Source organism: Hirundo rustica, chromosome 4 (genome assembly GCF_015227805.2).
Source record: "Hirundo rustica isolate bHirRus1 chromosome 4, bHirRus1.pri.v3, whole genome shotgun sequence".
Taxonomy (NCBI): Eukaryota; Metazoa; Chordata; class Aves; order Passeriformes; family Hirundinidae; genus Hirundo; species Hirundo rustica.
This window is the reverse complement of record NC_053453.1, coordinates 76,077,846-76,092,735: the sequence shown is the minus strand read 5'-3', so window position 1 is coordinate 76,092,735 and position 14,890 is coordinate 76,077,846. Positions and strand designations below refer to the sequence as shown.

General features: G+C 43.6%; 1 protein-coding gene across 2 annotated transcripts in view; it reads left to right on the top strand.

Annotated features, from left to right (window-relative positions):
- The first annotated feature begins 2,664 nt into the window (after nt 1-2,664).
- The window catches only part of IQSEC3 (IQ motif and Sec7 domain ArfGEF 3), a 99,020-nt gene continuing 86,794 nt past the window's right edge, over nt 2,665-14,890 (top strand). Inside the window, exon 1 of one of the 2 annotated variants that reach the window (XM_040061909.2) lies at nt 2,665-3,163. In XM_040061909.2, the coding sequence (XP_039917843.1) occupies nt 2,670-3,163 (494 nt within the window). In that variant the 5' untranslated portion in view covers nt 2,665-2,669. Of the gene's footprint in view, nt 3,164-3,480; nt 3,500-14,890 lie in introns of those variants that run through there. The other variant, XM_040061913.2, reaches the window with a different exon arrangement.

The following is a 14,890-nucleotide window of genomic DNA, read 5'->3' as shown; positions in this document are numbered from 1 at the left end:
AAGCACCATGACAAAAGACTTACAAGCTGTTTTGCCCCAGTCATCCAAATCAGGATTATATTTTCTTTTTAGTTAACTTTTCCTTAAGAATACATACACGACCTGGCTGACTTTACCTGGGTAGGCCAGTGTGATATCGTATATCTTCATCTCTTTTACCCGGCTGAGCTGCAAAGGAATGTGACGTCCACTGCAAAACCAGAAGTCCACACAGGGCTTGCCTTAAGATTTAAAACAGCCTCCTCTCTTCTGTCAAATCAGGAATCTGTACCTGAGTCTCTCCTAACAATGCTCTGTGTGTGTGTCTGTGTGTGTGTGTGTGTACACACATGAATGAGTGTGCACATAGCCACCCCTGTTTGCATCCCAGAATCTACTAATGCCTAAAGCATGTTGTCTCCACTGCTGTCCCTGGACTCTGTTCCTGTGAGGCAAGACTGAAATACTGCAGTTCAGCAGTGCCTTTGAAAGCAGACAGCATGCCAGCATAATTTCTCAAACGATCACTTCTACTCTTCCCCAAATTCAGCTCGTGTTTCCACCTCCAGTCCTCCTGTGTGTGCCCTTTTTCACATTCCCCTATAACCATCCCTCCCCTTGCTAAGTAATGCCAGCTTCTGCTCAGTCAATCTCCTGTCATAAAACATTAATGACAAACTAGGCAATGAGATGGAGGAAAGTTTCCCGTACAATTTTCCAATAAACCGTAAGTGTGTCAGATTTGAATGCTCATATTCCTTGGAGTTCACTCTGGGGTCTTCCCCCAACACACAGGAGACGTGCGGCAACGTTTCCTGATATCCCAAAGCCAACTCTAAGTGTTTGCAAGAGAACTGTGAATAGCAGTTCTGATTTAGGAGGAGTCTGTGAACAGTTTCTAATCCTGGTGATTTTGTTTGCATCACTTTACATTCCTAAGGCCACCTGTAAACAGAAGAGACTGGAAATATACCTTCAGCTCATCTGAAACAGAGATTCTCTTTCACATTTCTTTCTTCCTCACTTCATAAAATCCTTGCTACAGTGCAGGTTTTGCTGATCTGAAAAGGCAAAATGAGAGTAGCTCTACACTCAAAATCACTTAAAACCTTTTCATTCTGTGGCCTTGCACTTTTTGTACAATGAGTCAAATCCACTGGCATGCTTGTGTAAGCATGAGCTGAGTGCTCATGATGCCTCCTGGACCTTCTGCACTCATAGTGACTGTGTAGGATTTTACCCATTACAGAAATAACTTTATGGATCTACACAGAAGTTCCTGAAAATAATTTCATTACCCTTAGCCAGGTTATTTACTGATGAATGTAATAGAAAGCACTCAGTCTCTCAGACTCACGGCTGTAAGTTTGCAAATACTTATGGCTGTGGATAGAGAAGGGCAAGATAAGGTATTTCTTGAGAAATGAAAACCTGCATGGAGTCTAACAGCAAAGGCCCTGCCTATCAGCTCTCATCTACAGTACCTACACCCCCAGCAAAACCCCACAATAAGCCCTAGCTTTCTTCCAAAGATCCTAAAGGACACCAAAAATTCCAAGCAAGTTTCTTTAACATCTATTTTCCTCAGAAACTGCTTCTGAGAGATTTAACCCCGCATTCAGATTACACGAAGGCCATTGAGGTGCTGGAGCAAGGGCAGAGAAGGGCAGTGAAGCTGGTGAAGAGTCTGGAGCTAAAGTCATGAGAGGAGTGGCTGAGGGAGCTGGGGGTGTTTAGCCTGGAGAGGAGGAGGCTCAGGGGGGACTTTATTACTCCCTACAACTTCCTGAAAGGAGGCTGTAGTGGGGTGGGGATCAAGCTCTTCTCCCAGGCAGCCAGCGACAGGGCAAGGCGAAATGACCTCAAGCTGCTCCAGGGAAGGTTTAGGTTGGCTATTACAAAAAATTTCTTCACTGCAAGACTGGTTAAGCTTTGGCTGCCCGGGGAAGTGTGGAATACTTCCCAAATACAAGCAGACACGGCTCTTTAGCGCTATGGTTTAGCGGGCATGGTGCAGTTCAATGAAAGGTTGAACTTCATGATCTTGGAGAACGTTTCCAACCGTAATGACACTATGTTTCTAACCAGGCAAGCTGAAAACAGGGGCTTTATCAACACGGCGGCCAAAACTAGACGCAATTATTCAAGTCACTTTGGAAAAAATACCCGAAAGAAATCACCCCGGATAACGAAAGCGCAGCAACACTCAGAAACGCAAGCCAGGGAGAACGAGAAGACCGGGTCCTGGAGGGGTTGCGAAGGGATCCGCAGAGGGCTCGCCCCGGCACCGGCCGCTCCGCTCGGCAGCGCAGCGAGGCGGCACCGGCACCCGGGCGCGGCCGGACGGGCAAGGAGCGGCGGCGGGCAGCGCTACCGAGGAACCACCGGGACGGGACCGAGGGACGGACGGGACCGGACCTCCGGGACACCGGAAACCCCCCCGGGCCGCGCGGGACCCCCGCCCGCCCCCGCGGTACCTGCCGCGCACGCGCGGCGCGGCCGGGGGCGGGGCCGCGCGGGGAGCCCCTCCCGTTCCTGCCCCTCCGCGGGAGCGCGCGGCCGCCGGCGGCGCGGGGGCGCGTGCCCGTGCGCGCAGGGCAGCGAGGCGCGCGCCCGCATCCCGCGCCGCTCTCGCCGGAGCGCCGGCGGGCGGGCGTGCGGGCGGCGGGGCCCGCGCCGGCGGCCGGGGCATGGAGAGCCTGCTGGAGAACCCGGTGCGCGCCGTGCTCTACCTGAAAGAGCTCACCGCCATCGTGCAGAACCAGCAGAGCCTCATCCACACCCAGCGCCAGCGCATCGACGAGCTGGAGCGGCGGCTGGACGAGCTGAGCACCGAGAACCGCAGCCTCCGCGGGCAGCAGCAGCAGCCGGCCCCCGCCGAGCCGCCGGCGGCTCCCGCCGAGCCGCCCCAGGGCCCTCCGCCCGAGCAGCCGCCGCCGCCGGGCCAGTCCGACCCGCTTCAACACCACCAACAGCTCCCGGCTCAGGCGCCGCCGCCCGGGGGCAAAGCGGCGCCGGCGGGGCCCGGCGCCGGCGGGCGGGCTGCCGGCCACCAGCACCCCGCGGCGCAGCCCCACCAGCACCCCGTCGAGAAGGACGGCAGGGACAAGGGCTGCTGCGCCGCGCTGCTCCAGCACAAGACCCCCCAGGTCATCGGCAAAGGCGTCCTGAGCCGGAGAGCGGAGTAAGTGCGAACGGGGAGAGGGAGCGGGGAGCGGGAGGGTCGCGGGCTCTCTGCGGGCCCGCATCCAGCGGGGAACTGCGTTATACCCCCCTGCAGCCTCGCGAGGAGGGAGAGGCAGCGTGTGGGTGGGTGGGGAATCCCTCCCTCGATGCGTTCTCGGGGAGAGCAGGCAGAGTGCGAAGAGGGGCCGGGATGCTGCTTCCAAGATGCATCAGCCTCCCGGTTCACCGCGCTCGTTCCTGTGGACAAGTGTCTGTAGCCCGTTTGGAGCCCCTCGGGCAGCTCACCTGCGGTGCTCACACACGGCATTGTGCCCTCGTTGTCTGTCAGAAATAAGTAAGTCCGTGATCGACGATGAGCGCGGTTTAGCCCAGACACGGAGAAGCCTCGCAAAGCACAGCAGCGTTGCGGTCGCTTCTGCTTGCCTTAAGTTGCTGGTATCTATCAAAAAAACCCCATCATCCTTGGAGTGAGCTGGGGTTTTCCTACCCTCACTGATGGAAGGGGTGCATTATATTTCACGTGATGTGTTCACGTTATAGGTTCATAGAGATACAGATGCTGTACTGAAATGTATTGTGTGTGCATGAATGTATAGTAAACAAGGATGAGCATTCCAGCGCTCTAGGTGGTATGGAAAGGGCTACTACTGAAGACCACCATTCTCTTGGATTATGTATTCAGTATGTGCCATCAGTTCACCAGCTGGTAATTACAGCTGCAGTCAGTACTGTAATTTCTTTTGTTTAGGCACTTGGAAAGCAGGGGGATGATTTCTGGTTGAAAGCCAGAGTTAGTAAAGTTAGAAAGAGAAGGAGCATAGTTTCTGCTGTGGCTTCTTTTAGATAAGAAAGAAACTAATACAAGTCATAAAACTAGATCAAATGTCTTTCCTAGAATTGTCTCTATTGTCTTGATTATAGTGATGTCAAAACAATTGAAGTGCACAACACATGAGTACATATGAAGCACACAAATGAAACACACGAGCCTAAGACATCTTCCTTGTCTCTTGACAATTTAAATAAAGGGACCTTTCTCTCTCATGTTTGTTTTGAATACACAAGCAGAACTACAGCATGGAGCTGGATTTTCCACTGGTGTAAGTAGAGTTATACCACTTCATAACAGCTCAGCATCTATCATGTGATTCTATGAAAATCAGCAAAGATATTGCTATTGAAAGGAATGCTATTAAAGGAATAGGTACGGTCAAGGCATGCTTGAATCCCAAAAAGCATACGCTTGCTTCTAAAATACTGCACCATAAGACACAATTTTGCAATCACAACTTAGAGGAAGTGAGTGGGCTCCTCAGAGTATTAATGCAGGTAGTAAACCTTTGCAGGATCTGGCTCTTATTCATCATGAAACAGCTGGAGTTTTAAAAAAGAAGTGAGGCCAGATCCTGAACTCATGCCAGTTGGTGTAAATCCAGAATAGCATGGTTTGAATCCCTCAAGTCAAACCAGTAAGAAACCCAAATAAAAATGCATAATCAACCTCATTGTTTCTTCAGGAGTGACTCCCTGCAGTGAAGGCTCTGTAAGAAACATCATCTCGGCAAGGGCTTTCCTTGCTTCTGCACAGAGTTTCTAACATACGTCATTACACAGACTGAAGAATCAATTTCTGTGCACAAGCCTAAATACTTCCTCCTTATCTGAGCTCTTTTTGCAGTGGGGTTTAACTGGGGGAAAGAATTGTAGGGCTTTTTTCTTCATGCCAAAATGCACAAAGAGAAGTGCATTAAGAACACAGCTGATTGATGGTATATCGTATGATGATCTTTCTATTTCAGATAGATAGATAGAAGGTTGGATGAAATCTTTTTGTGGAAAGTCAGGGCTGCTGCTGGAGATAACAGAACAATCTCTGCAGTGTTCTTTGCTCAGGAAGATTAAAATAGACTGATTCTGTTTCCCTCTACAGCTTAAGCAAACCAAAATCTTTGTATAGAAAAGGAAATACGAGAGATGCCGAACAGTCTACATTTCTCACTCCTGCAGGTTCTTTTAATCCCCTCACTGATTATATACTGTATATATTGAGTTTCATACTCTCTTGTCTCTGACTGTTAGAGGGAAATCAAAGAGACTGAAAAATCTAACTTAACGGGAACTTGGATGGAGGGTGACGAGTTTTTCAACACCTATTGACAGGATGCCCAATATATGATTCAACTCGCCAACCTGTGAGTTGTACTTTTGCTTTTGTGTGACAGCAGGGGACATATATGTTAATACCTATACAGACCAGGTATCTGCTCTCTCTTTCTTCCTCCCCCCTCCCCACGTCCAAAGAGGTTTTTCCATGTTACAAACTCTGAAATTCAATATTATCTATTTTTCTTTTTTCTTAGCCAAGAGTAGAGGACTGACTGCTCATTACAGAAAATGGCCACTCTAAACAGAACAAAAAGGATAATTTAGCATGTTGGGATACAGTGGCTAAAAGGAGGGGTTAAAGCAGCACCCAGGCAATGCCCCACTGTCTCTGCCCAGTAATGGAATTTCCTCTGCCCTCACGAAACAGGAGATTCTAGCAGGATGTTTAAGCATGGGCTTGTGCTGGTCCTTCTCACCTCACACACAGCCTAAGGATTTTGCTCATTTTGAATTAGGTTTGAGGGTTTTTTTGCAGCCCAGTGTACATCAGGCTCTAGATAGAAGTGAAGACCTGCGCTTTTGAACACATGTGACTATTCATGTCAGCTGGGACAGTCTTCTGCAGGGGATGTCTTCTGCAACAGAAGCATCTCTCTTATTTTAAAGAAAATGTCAGTGTTATTTTGGTTGCTAGCTTTTGTAAAAACTGATGACTTTTTTTTTTCTTTAAAGCCTTGGGAAAAAAACCAAACCAACCAACCAAACAAACAAAAAAAACCCCAAAAACCAACCAAACAAAAAACCCACCAAAACCCAACAACAACAACAAAAAACCACCCAAAAACCACAAACCCAAACAAAATCTACATTTTAAAAGGGAAAAAAACCAAGCCTATCTTTGGAAATGGAAGAATTCCTGACCTATGCAGAGGCTCCAAATTGTTGCTGAATGTCTTTGTGTGGGAAATGTGGTACTCAGCTTACCTATGAAAGGAGAGGAGGAAAAGGAGAAAGATTTCTGCAGACATTTTCAGCAAAAATTAGGCTGATTATTATTCCACAGCATCTGTCTCTTTCTACCTTAGGAGGCTATTGCATAAGCACCTCACAGCTTTAAAAACAAAAAATAAGGTCATTCGTCATGGAATGTTTTGCTTCGAAAATACAGGTTGCCAAATTAGCATAGCTCAGATCACCCTTACTAGGCAGCCTCTTGTCTTAAGGGACCATCCCAAAGTGTTGGCAAATCCTGTGAGTATAAATTTTCCATCCCTTCTTTATCAAAATACAACCTTCTTTGCCAGTCCCCAGTACCCTTCATTGAGTATCAGGGAAATGCCACAGGGTTGAATTTAGCAGATTAAGTGTAAATGACCCAAATCCTGCTGGTTTTTATCAGAGAAACTCTCAGTAGGAGCCGTCTATTGAAGGACTTACGATTCTGAACCCAGGCATTAGCAGGAAAACTCACTCGGATAAATACAACTAGAATAGTAGCTAATAATCTGTTATACTTCCTTCCACCAAAAGACATGGCTGCAATTCACAAACATTCTGTATTAAAGTGGCAGTAAAGTCTTCTTTTAACCATGTCATCAATAGTGAAGACATAGAGACAGTATTTGTCTAGCATGACATAATGGATCTAAGTATTGTCTTTAAATTATTAGCCAGTGTTTGTTCTGCAAGATAACTCCTCATGCAAAACAAACTCCATGAACTCTTAGAAGAATTCTTCTAGAATCGCATTTTCCCAGAGGTCTTAAAACTCCTTTTGGATTTGCATTGGGCTGAAATATATATTATTTTATTTTGTACTGGTTTTGGATAGATTTTTTTTATCCTAGTAAAGAGGCAAGTTTTAAAAGATGATGTTAAAGTCAGTTGCTCTTGTGTTCTGAGACTGCTGTTTTTTGTTAATTTCAAAAGCTCAATTATGTAACTTTAAAATTAAGATACTGCATATGCAGAGGTGCTGTTTTCCATAATTTTCATTTTAAACTATGCATTGATGTTCTATTCTATGGATTATCTCCAGGGTAAAGGCATTAGAAAAAATCCTACTGATTTCAATGGGAGCTAACTATAAATATTATCGTTTACCATTAACATATTTTGCTATACGTGCGCATTGCACCAACACAAAAAAACCTCCAGCAATTAGGAAAAAAAGATCAGAATGATTCCAAATGGCTCGTGTACCCCAGATATCCATTCCTTTCACTTTGGGCACACAAGGAATGCTACTTTTGCTCTCTTCTTTCAGTCTCTCATATTTCCTCCAGCAAATTTCAGGGTTTAACTCCCTTGAGCTTCCACACACCAGAAACAGTAGTATTGGCACTGCCCTGGGTTCTGCAAATACCTGCTAGAAATGCAATGCATTCTAATGCAATGTCTCAGCATTAGAAGTTATTTGGAGTCGAGTGCGGTAAGCAGGTTTCAAATGACAGAGGTCTGCATTGGCACAGCTTCACATGCTAAGGTCCTGCTTAGATGATTTTGGCATAAAGAGTATACTGAGAGGAAAACTGAAAGTAGACTTTCCTTGACTCCATCTGATTTAAAGATATATCCGTACTGCTTCCACTGCAATCAGCTAAGACATACTTTATAACACACACCTGCATTGTACCTACAGCAGGGCCTGTAAAATCCCAGGCAGAGGAGTATGAAGTCAGTGATTGACGACAATATTTAAGAAATAATAGATGAAGTGAGAGGTGGAAAAAGACTTAGCTTAGGAATGGTTCCGGATGAAGTTCTAGGTATAAAATTGCTGAGTAAGGACAGCCCAAGGACTTCTTCCTACAGGGATAAGACTTCAGTAGGATGCTGTACTAAGTCCCAACCAGAGCAGTACAGTGTCACGGCTGAAATTTATATTGTGGAAAATCTCCCTTGTGGGATGGGAGCATCAGGAAGTAATATCAAGGAAGGAATTTTTGTGAAACAATGTCTAGCAGCACTTTGAACAGACACCTCCTCTCCATCTGTGCTCTGAGCCCAGTTAGAGCAGTACCTGGAACAGCAAAGACTTGTACCAATCATTTAGCAAGAGGAGCTGGGGCCTGAAAACATCAGCAAAAAGCTGAAATTTAAAATACTTAAATAAGAAGGGATGCAAATGCACTATTTTGGGGTTTTTTTATAAGATGGTGATATTTTTATGTCACTCGGCTGTATGTTCTGTTGCAACTAGGCTGCTCCTCTGTGGTGGCAAGGGTACCTTTCTTCCATATACTTTGTATTGACTCATTTGCTGTCACTTCCCAAGCAGATACAAGGTAAGGCTCTGTGAGAAGGCTAAGTGGACTAAGAAGACCAGTGGATTCACATGGCAACACTGTTAGCATTCAAAATAATACACACATGGCTGCTTGGAAAAGTATTAAGAGAAAAATGTCCCAGCTGAGTTGGTGTTAACAATGCCCTTGAGAATTTCTGCTAGGGCCTCAGTGCCAAGGTGACTCTTGGGCTGGATGCCCCACTCTTCACAGCAACTGGCCCTTACACATCCTTCATTAAATGATGTGCACAGGAATGTACAGTTTAGGCATAGTTCAGACAGTTTATGCATGCAGCTGGTGGCTACTTATATGAGGTAGACTGTACACATTCCCACCAATGCCATATTTGAAATTATTTACACTTTTAGTCAGAATAAATCAGAGAAATCTCACCTCAGGATGCTCATCTAGTCCTTAGATAGTGCCAGAACAGAGCCTGTCAGCTGGAATTTGGGTCTTCTATTAATTATGGCATATACTTACTCATTTAAAAAAAAAGTTCATGTGAAAAATGATGTGCACTTCTGCAAGCAAAAATACCTCTACACAAATATATATATTAGACTGTAGAAAATTTTCAGATGTATTTTTTTTTCCTTTTGCCTTGGAATGCAGGTTGAAACCAGAAAAAAGAGCTACTGCTTGTCTTCCATAATCTTTCTGTATCTAGAGTTTATTCATCTTCTGCTTTTCTTTTATTTTCCCTATAAATGCCATTTTAGGTTGCTTGTTTTCTTCTTTCTTTCCTAGTTCAGCAGCAGTTTATTTCTCTTTTCCAGTCTCAGTTATGAAACCTTTTGTTTTTCTCTCTTAGGAAAACATCATAGAAAGCCAGAAATAATTCTCTATTTAAGAGACAGAAAATATTTTATTTGTTTTAGAATTACTTGTAGCCTGTGATTGTTACTTGGTCCACATTCCAAGGAACCACATAAAAGCAAATAAGAAAAAAAGAAAAGAGTCATTTATAAAAACAGAGTCTGAAATGTGACCATTTTCTCTTTTTTCCCTAGATTTTAAACATATATATATATATATATATATTTATATATATATTAATTCCCTTTTTTCCCCCTCAGAGAGATGTACCTTGAAACAACCTAGTATTATTCTTGTATTCATCTATTCTTTAATATGTAATTTCATTTAGTTAAGCCCTAGGTGAGAAAATGAGAGACTTGACTGTTGGATTTGTTCTGCCCATTGGCTCTGTTTAAGATCTCAGTTCGAGCATTGGACTAGCAGTCCTAAAATCAAACTTTAATGCCTCCTAAATGTATTTTTAACAGACTTGTGATGCTGGATTGATCCTTTCATCTCTGTGTATTTTAAGACCTGTGTCAAAGCAGTTGGAGATCTATTGTTGTAGACAGGAGTGGGCAGGTAGATTAGGAACAATCCTTTTTCTGAATTCCAGCACAGGAAGCAGCCTAAAGCTCCTGTCCTTCCTTGCAATATGTACTGCAAGGCAATATGTATATTTGCACCAAAAAAAAAAAAAAAAGATAATGTATTTGCATGAACATTTATCTGCAGAAGTGTCTCAGAGCCAAGCTGAAACAGCACCTACTTTCTATGCTTTTTACATACAGAAAAGCAAATCATCTGCTGGAGGAAATCAGTGCATCTTTACTGACGTCAGTACAGCCATGACAATTTACATCACCTGAGGATCTGTACCAAGTTTTGTGTATCTGTCCTCACACACAAATACACATCCCTCCACTGGTGTAAATGAGTGCTGATAATAGCAGTAGATAGCATTGCATAGAGATAACAGTGAACCACGAGAAAACCATTAAGCAGCATTCTCATTCTTCCTGTAATAGGTTTGAGATGTTCTCTTATGGTATTTCAATATAAGGTGGTAGGAGTTTTGTAGCTTCAGGGTTGTAAAGATATATTTGTTATTTTAATAATGATTTTTTTTTCCTCTTTTCTGTGCTGTGTATGCACAGCCTGTTTCTCACACAGGTACTATTGTATTATTTTTTATTGTTTTTGCTAAGATTATGCTCATTGCTCAGCTCTTATTTTCATGTGATCTGAAGTTGTGCTTTCTGGGAGAGATAAAAGTGTATCAATATCTTCCATGGTTAGTCACATCTAAGAGAGAACATTTTAATGAAATTGAAGTGATTTTAAATATAAAATTTTAAATAGAAAATCCTATCCTTCCTGGCCTCTTCTAGCTGAAAACAAGGGGATCTGTGATCTGTAGAACTAATGAAGCTTTGCTTCCAAAAGAATTGTGTCATTTTCTGATGCCTAACAAGATGTGAGTTCTGATCTAAGCTTCTCCTGGTGTTGAGGCTTTTATAAAATCTCGCTCCAACATGGAGACTTCTCTGTGGAGAAATGGCTTCAGTTCACTCAGCAGCCTTTTACTCATAGGAGAACCTACAAAGTTCTCTCTGTTACACCCTGCCAGCTACTTTTATGGAACTTGCTAGAGGATAGTATCTCTGAAATCACTGTAACTGACTCAAACTTGCTTGAAACTCTCTGTGGGATTTGCAGTTACAAAGCAGAAAGCAACATAGATAGACATGTACACAGAGAGAGAGAGACCCACACATGCATAGGAGGAAAAAAGGAAAATATTATATGATCACAGAAATCACATTTTTCTTAGGAACCCAGGGAATAAAGACCAAGTCCTAGATGTTTTATTTAATCAATGTACATCAGAGTGGCTGAACAGTCCACTCCAAATCTGTGACTCTGTCTTGGAACTGGTGTTCTGTTTTTAATAGCTGCTTAAAAGTCTTGGAGTCCTAAAGTTGTGAAGAATCTGAGAATTACTGTAGGAATTCAGGGGACACAGAGGTAGAAGTTTACCACTGGCAAATGGAATCTGTTGCTCCTCCTGGCTTTGCATATGAAGTTGGTGGATCATTTTGTTCCACCTGCCAACATTTGCATGGGCATGGGCTGCTGCTGAGGCAGTTACTGCTAGAGAGTTTATATTTGCTGAAAGTCACTAAAGCATCTATGTAATTCTTAAGAGAAGTAGAAAATTGACACTGAAATTATTATAGATCTTAAGGAGGCTTGGGATTTTCTTCATGTTTTGATGTACTTTGGACATTTCTTCAAATTCTGACCTTTCTATTTAAATTCAGGACATTGCTGTCAATCTGTTTGCCGTTTTGCTTCCTAGGCACTCCTCTGAAGCGGTCCACATTATTCTGCTCCAGTGTGAGAATTGCTCTAACACTGTTTCTTTTTAAACCTCAACATCCAGCATCTTAGTATTGCAGTGCCTGGGTGCCTCCATGGAGCATCCTTGGATCTGCCTCCTGGGGCAGTGTTGTTTGGCCCTAAGGTTCTTCACAGACTTTTTAACTGATAGCATTTTTGAAAAGAGAGGGTATCTCTCCATATTTATAGAGATTATTTCCTTTCTTTCTTTTTACCTCAGTTATGGAATTGAGCTCTGCCCTCTTTTTTTGATTTCCCCCCCCACTCCCCTCCCCACCCCCCCCATGAGGAATCCTGATTCTGTCTCTTCTGGGCAGTTCAGCATTCTCACAAATGTCCTTGTCTTTAATTTGCTGTTTTTTAATTTGCAAATCCATTCCCTGTAGGGCACCAGTAAATTGCCTAGGACCAGTGTCTGCCTAGGTACTCACATGGCCCCCTTCACCACAGTAACTGAGTATCTGGATTTGTCCTGATATCCATGTACACTGGACCACTAACCTTCATTTGAACTAGCAGGGAATCTGAGGAATCTTCTGTCTTTGCTCTGAGGAGTCACTGATTCCCATGCCAAAGACCTCTCTTCAAGTAACTTTCTTCTATAATGTTCTGTGCTAATAAATCTATGTCCAGTCAAACTTCTGAAGTAAATAGACTGCATGGCTCAGTAATTCATGCTATTTTACAGTCTAGGTAGGTCTAAGAGCCAGATTCCACCACCACTTAAATGCAAACCTGCCTGGCTGAATTCACTTAACTAGGTGGCTTCAAACTGGAAGAGACATGAGAAAACACCATACACATCTTCTGATGTTACAGATCTTCTTGAGCTGACTTCTGTCCCATCACTGGAACTAGTTAGAGTTAGTTCTGCACACTGTTAGATTCTCTGCATACTTGCCGTAACATTCATTTGGGATGGCACAACCAAGTTCTGTAATGCTTGCCCCAAGAATTCTTTATTACTCATACGGGAACCGTGATCTCCATGTTAGCTTCAGGAACATCTATTGCTGTTCCCTTGTGTCTGCCGAGAAAGGGGCGAGTTTCTCCTTTTTGGTAAACTGAATACAGAAATATTTTCCTCACTAGACATGCTCTGACTGGAACTATTATACCATCTTTAGCACCCCATTTACCATGGCTCCTACACAGTCATGTGTACAAGCTGATAGGGAGTACCAGACTGTCTCCTTGTTGTATGAAAAGTGTTGGCAAAGAGTTTGATTGTCAGACATTTAAAGGTATTTAGCTTCCCAAAAATGAAAGAAAGAATCTACTAGTTTTTAAGGCAGGGATCAGATTTTTGCCAAACTGTTTGCTTTCAGCAAGCTATTTTACAGACAGGCAGAAGAAAGGAAGTACTGTGAACAGGGGAAGAGGAGAAGAAGAAGATGGAGAGGCATCTACAGTGTATCTGTACTCTCTGCTAGGGGCAACCCTTAGGGTGGCTCTAAGCCTATTATTACCCCAGTCTTCAGATCCCAAGCCTGGAAGCACAGCCTGGAGCATTACCTCAGGAGTATATCCTGGCGGGGCGCACATCTGCATGCTCCCTGAAGCCTCTGCAGCGCTCAGAGATAGGATATGCCATAATTTGGGCTTCATCAGAGGTTATTTGTGCAGCAGGCTATGAGGTGCTGGAAGAGAGGACAGCAATGGGGAGGAGTTACTAGGGTAAGAGGAGAGGACCCAGTGAAACTGTAGAATGCAGGAGGGCCAGCAGCCCCAGCAGAGGCTCCTGTGAAGTATTTGAATGCACGGTTCATTTACATGTGCCACCGTAATGATGCTTTGGTGTAGCTGGAGTAGGGAAGGAATGATGGGTTTATGTTCTATTTTTATGAAGCCTCTCACACACTTTGGTGTTTTTTATTAATTTCAGGAGAAATTAATAATAAACACGAAACACTGAACATTATTCTTAACAGATACCGACTGGTTGTAGCCCAGTAGGCAACTCCAAGGCATAAGGAAGGAGCCCACCACTGTATGCCCAGAGTTTATGCGACTAGTTCTCATCACTGTGGGGTGAGAGGTTTATCGGATCTCACAAAGCAATGCAGTTTAACCTGGTTGGGCAGTGCCTGGGAGAGCTCCAAGGAATACCCAGAGTGCTAGGAGAGGACAGTGGAGTGTGTCTGCACAATTTTTGGGATGTTTCTGCCTGCCATTAATACCTCTGTTTTTCAGGTTAAATGTTGGGGGTCCCCTCACAGGATACACACACACGCAGAGAACAAAGGCGTTATCCCTGTTCACGAGCCAGAGGAAATTCGGCCTCACACACCTCTCACTGTTTTTCTCATTGACAACAGGCCTCCTTCTTCATTGTCTTAATCTTGTGAAGTTTTCTTTTGTGTGATGTAGGTTTGAGATGCTGACAAATCCTCACTAAGCAATTTACATCCTGCTACCTCAAGCACAAATAGTAATATAAAATAAAATGAATCAAAGCCCATTTTTTTGCTGCAGTTTTTCACATGGCTTCATTGCAGTCTGCTATGGCCAACTTTCAGATCTAACGCCAGAAACACTTGCATTTAAGAGATAAGAACAAATACACATTAATGTTACATATTAAAGTGCTTTAGGAAGTAATGCCCTTATTCATGGGTGGAATATTGCTAGTAAATGTCCCTACCAATATCTAAAAGTGCATCAAGTAGCAAGCATGTAAGATTTCCCTCTAGTATACTCTAACCACGGCAAGATCTTGTGTCACGATGAATAGCAGAAATACCAGGCAAATGTAACTGATAATAATAACAACAATAATAATAACAATGCCCTTTCTGCATTACTGTCTAGCAGTAGACCCTTCAGTCCTTACAATGGCAGTTCTCATTTGACAGGAGGGAATGAAGACATGGAAAATGTTTTGCTTGAGTTCACCCAACCAGTCAAAGCTGAGAATAAAACTTGTCCCAGGGCTCTGATCTGTCAAGTAGGTACAGTGCCTTTAAAGATAGAGACAAACGGGACAAGAAGCGTTAAATGTTATGAGATCACTTCTATGGCATAAATAATATTGCTCTAAATCATGAAATCTGATTTAGTCCCTGGACAGCTTCATATCAGAAATAATTTTAGCCAACTAAAGATCTGTAATTTGGCCAAAAATC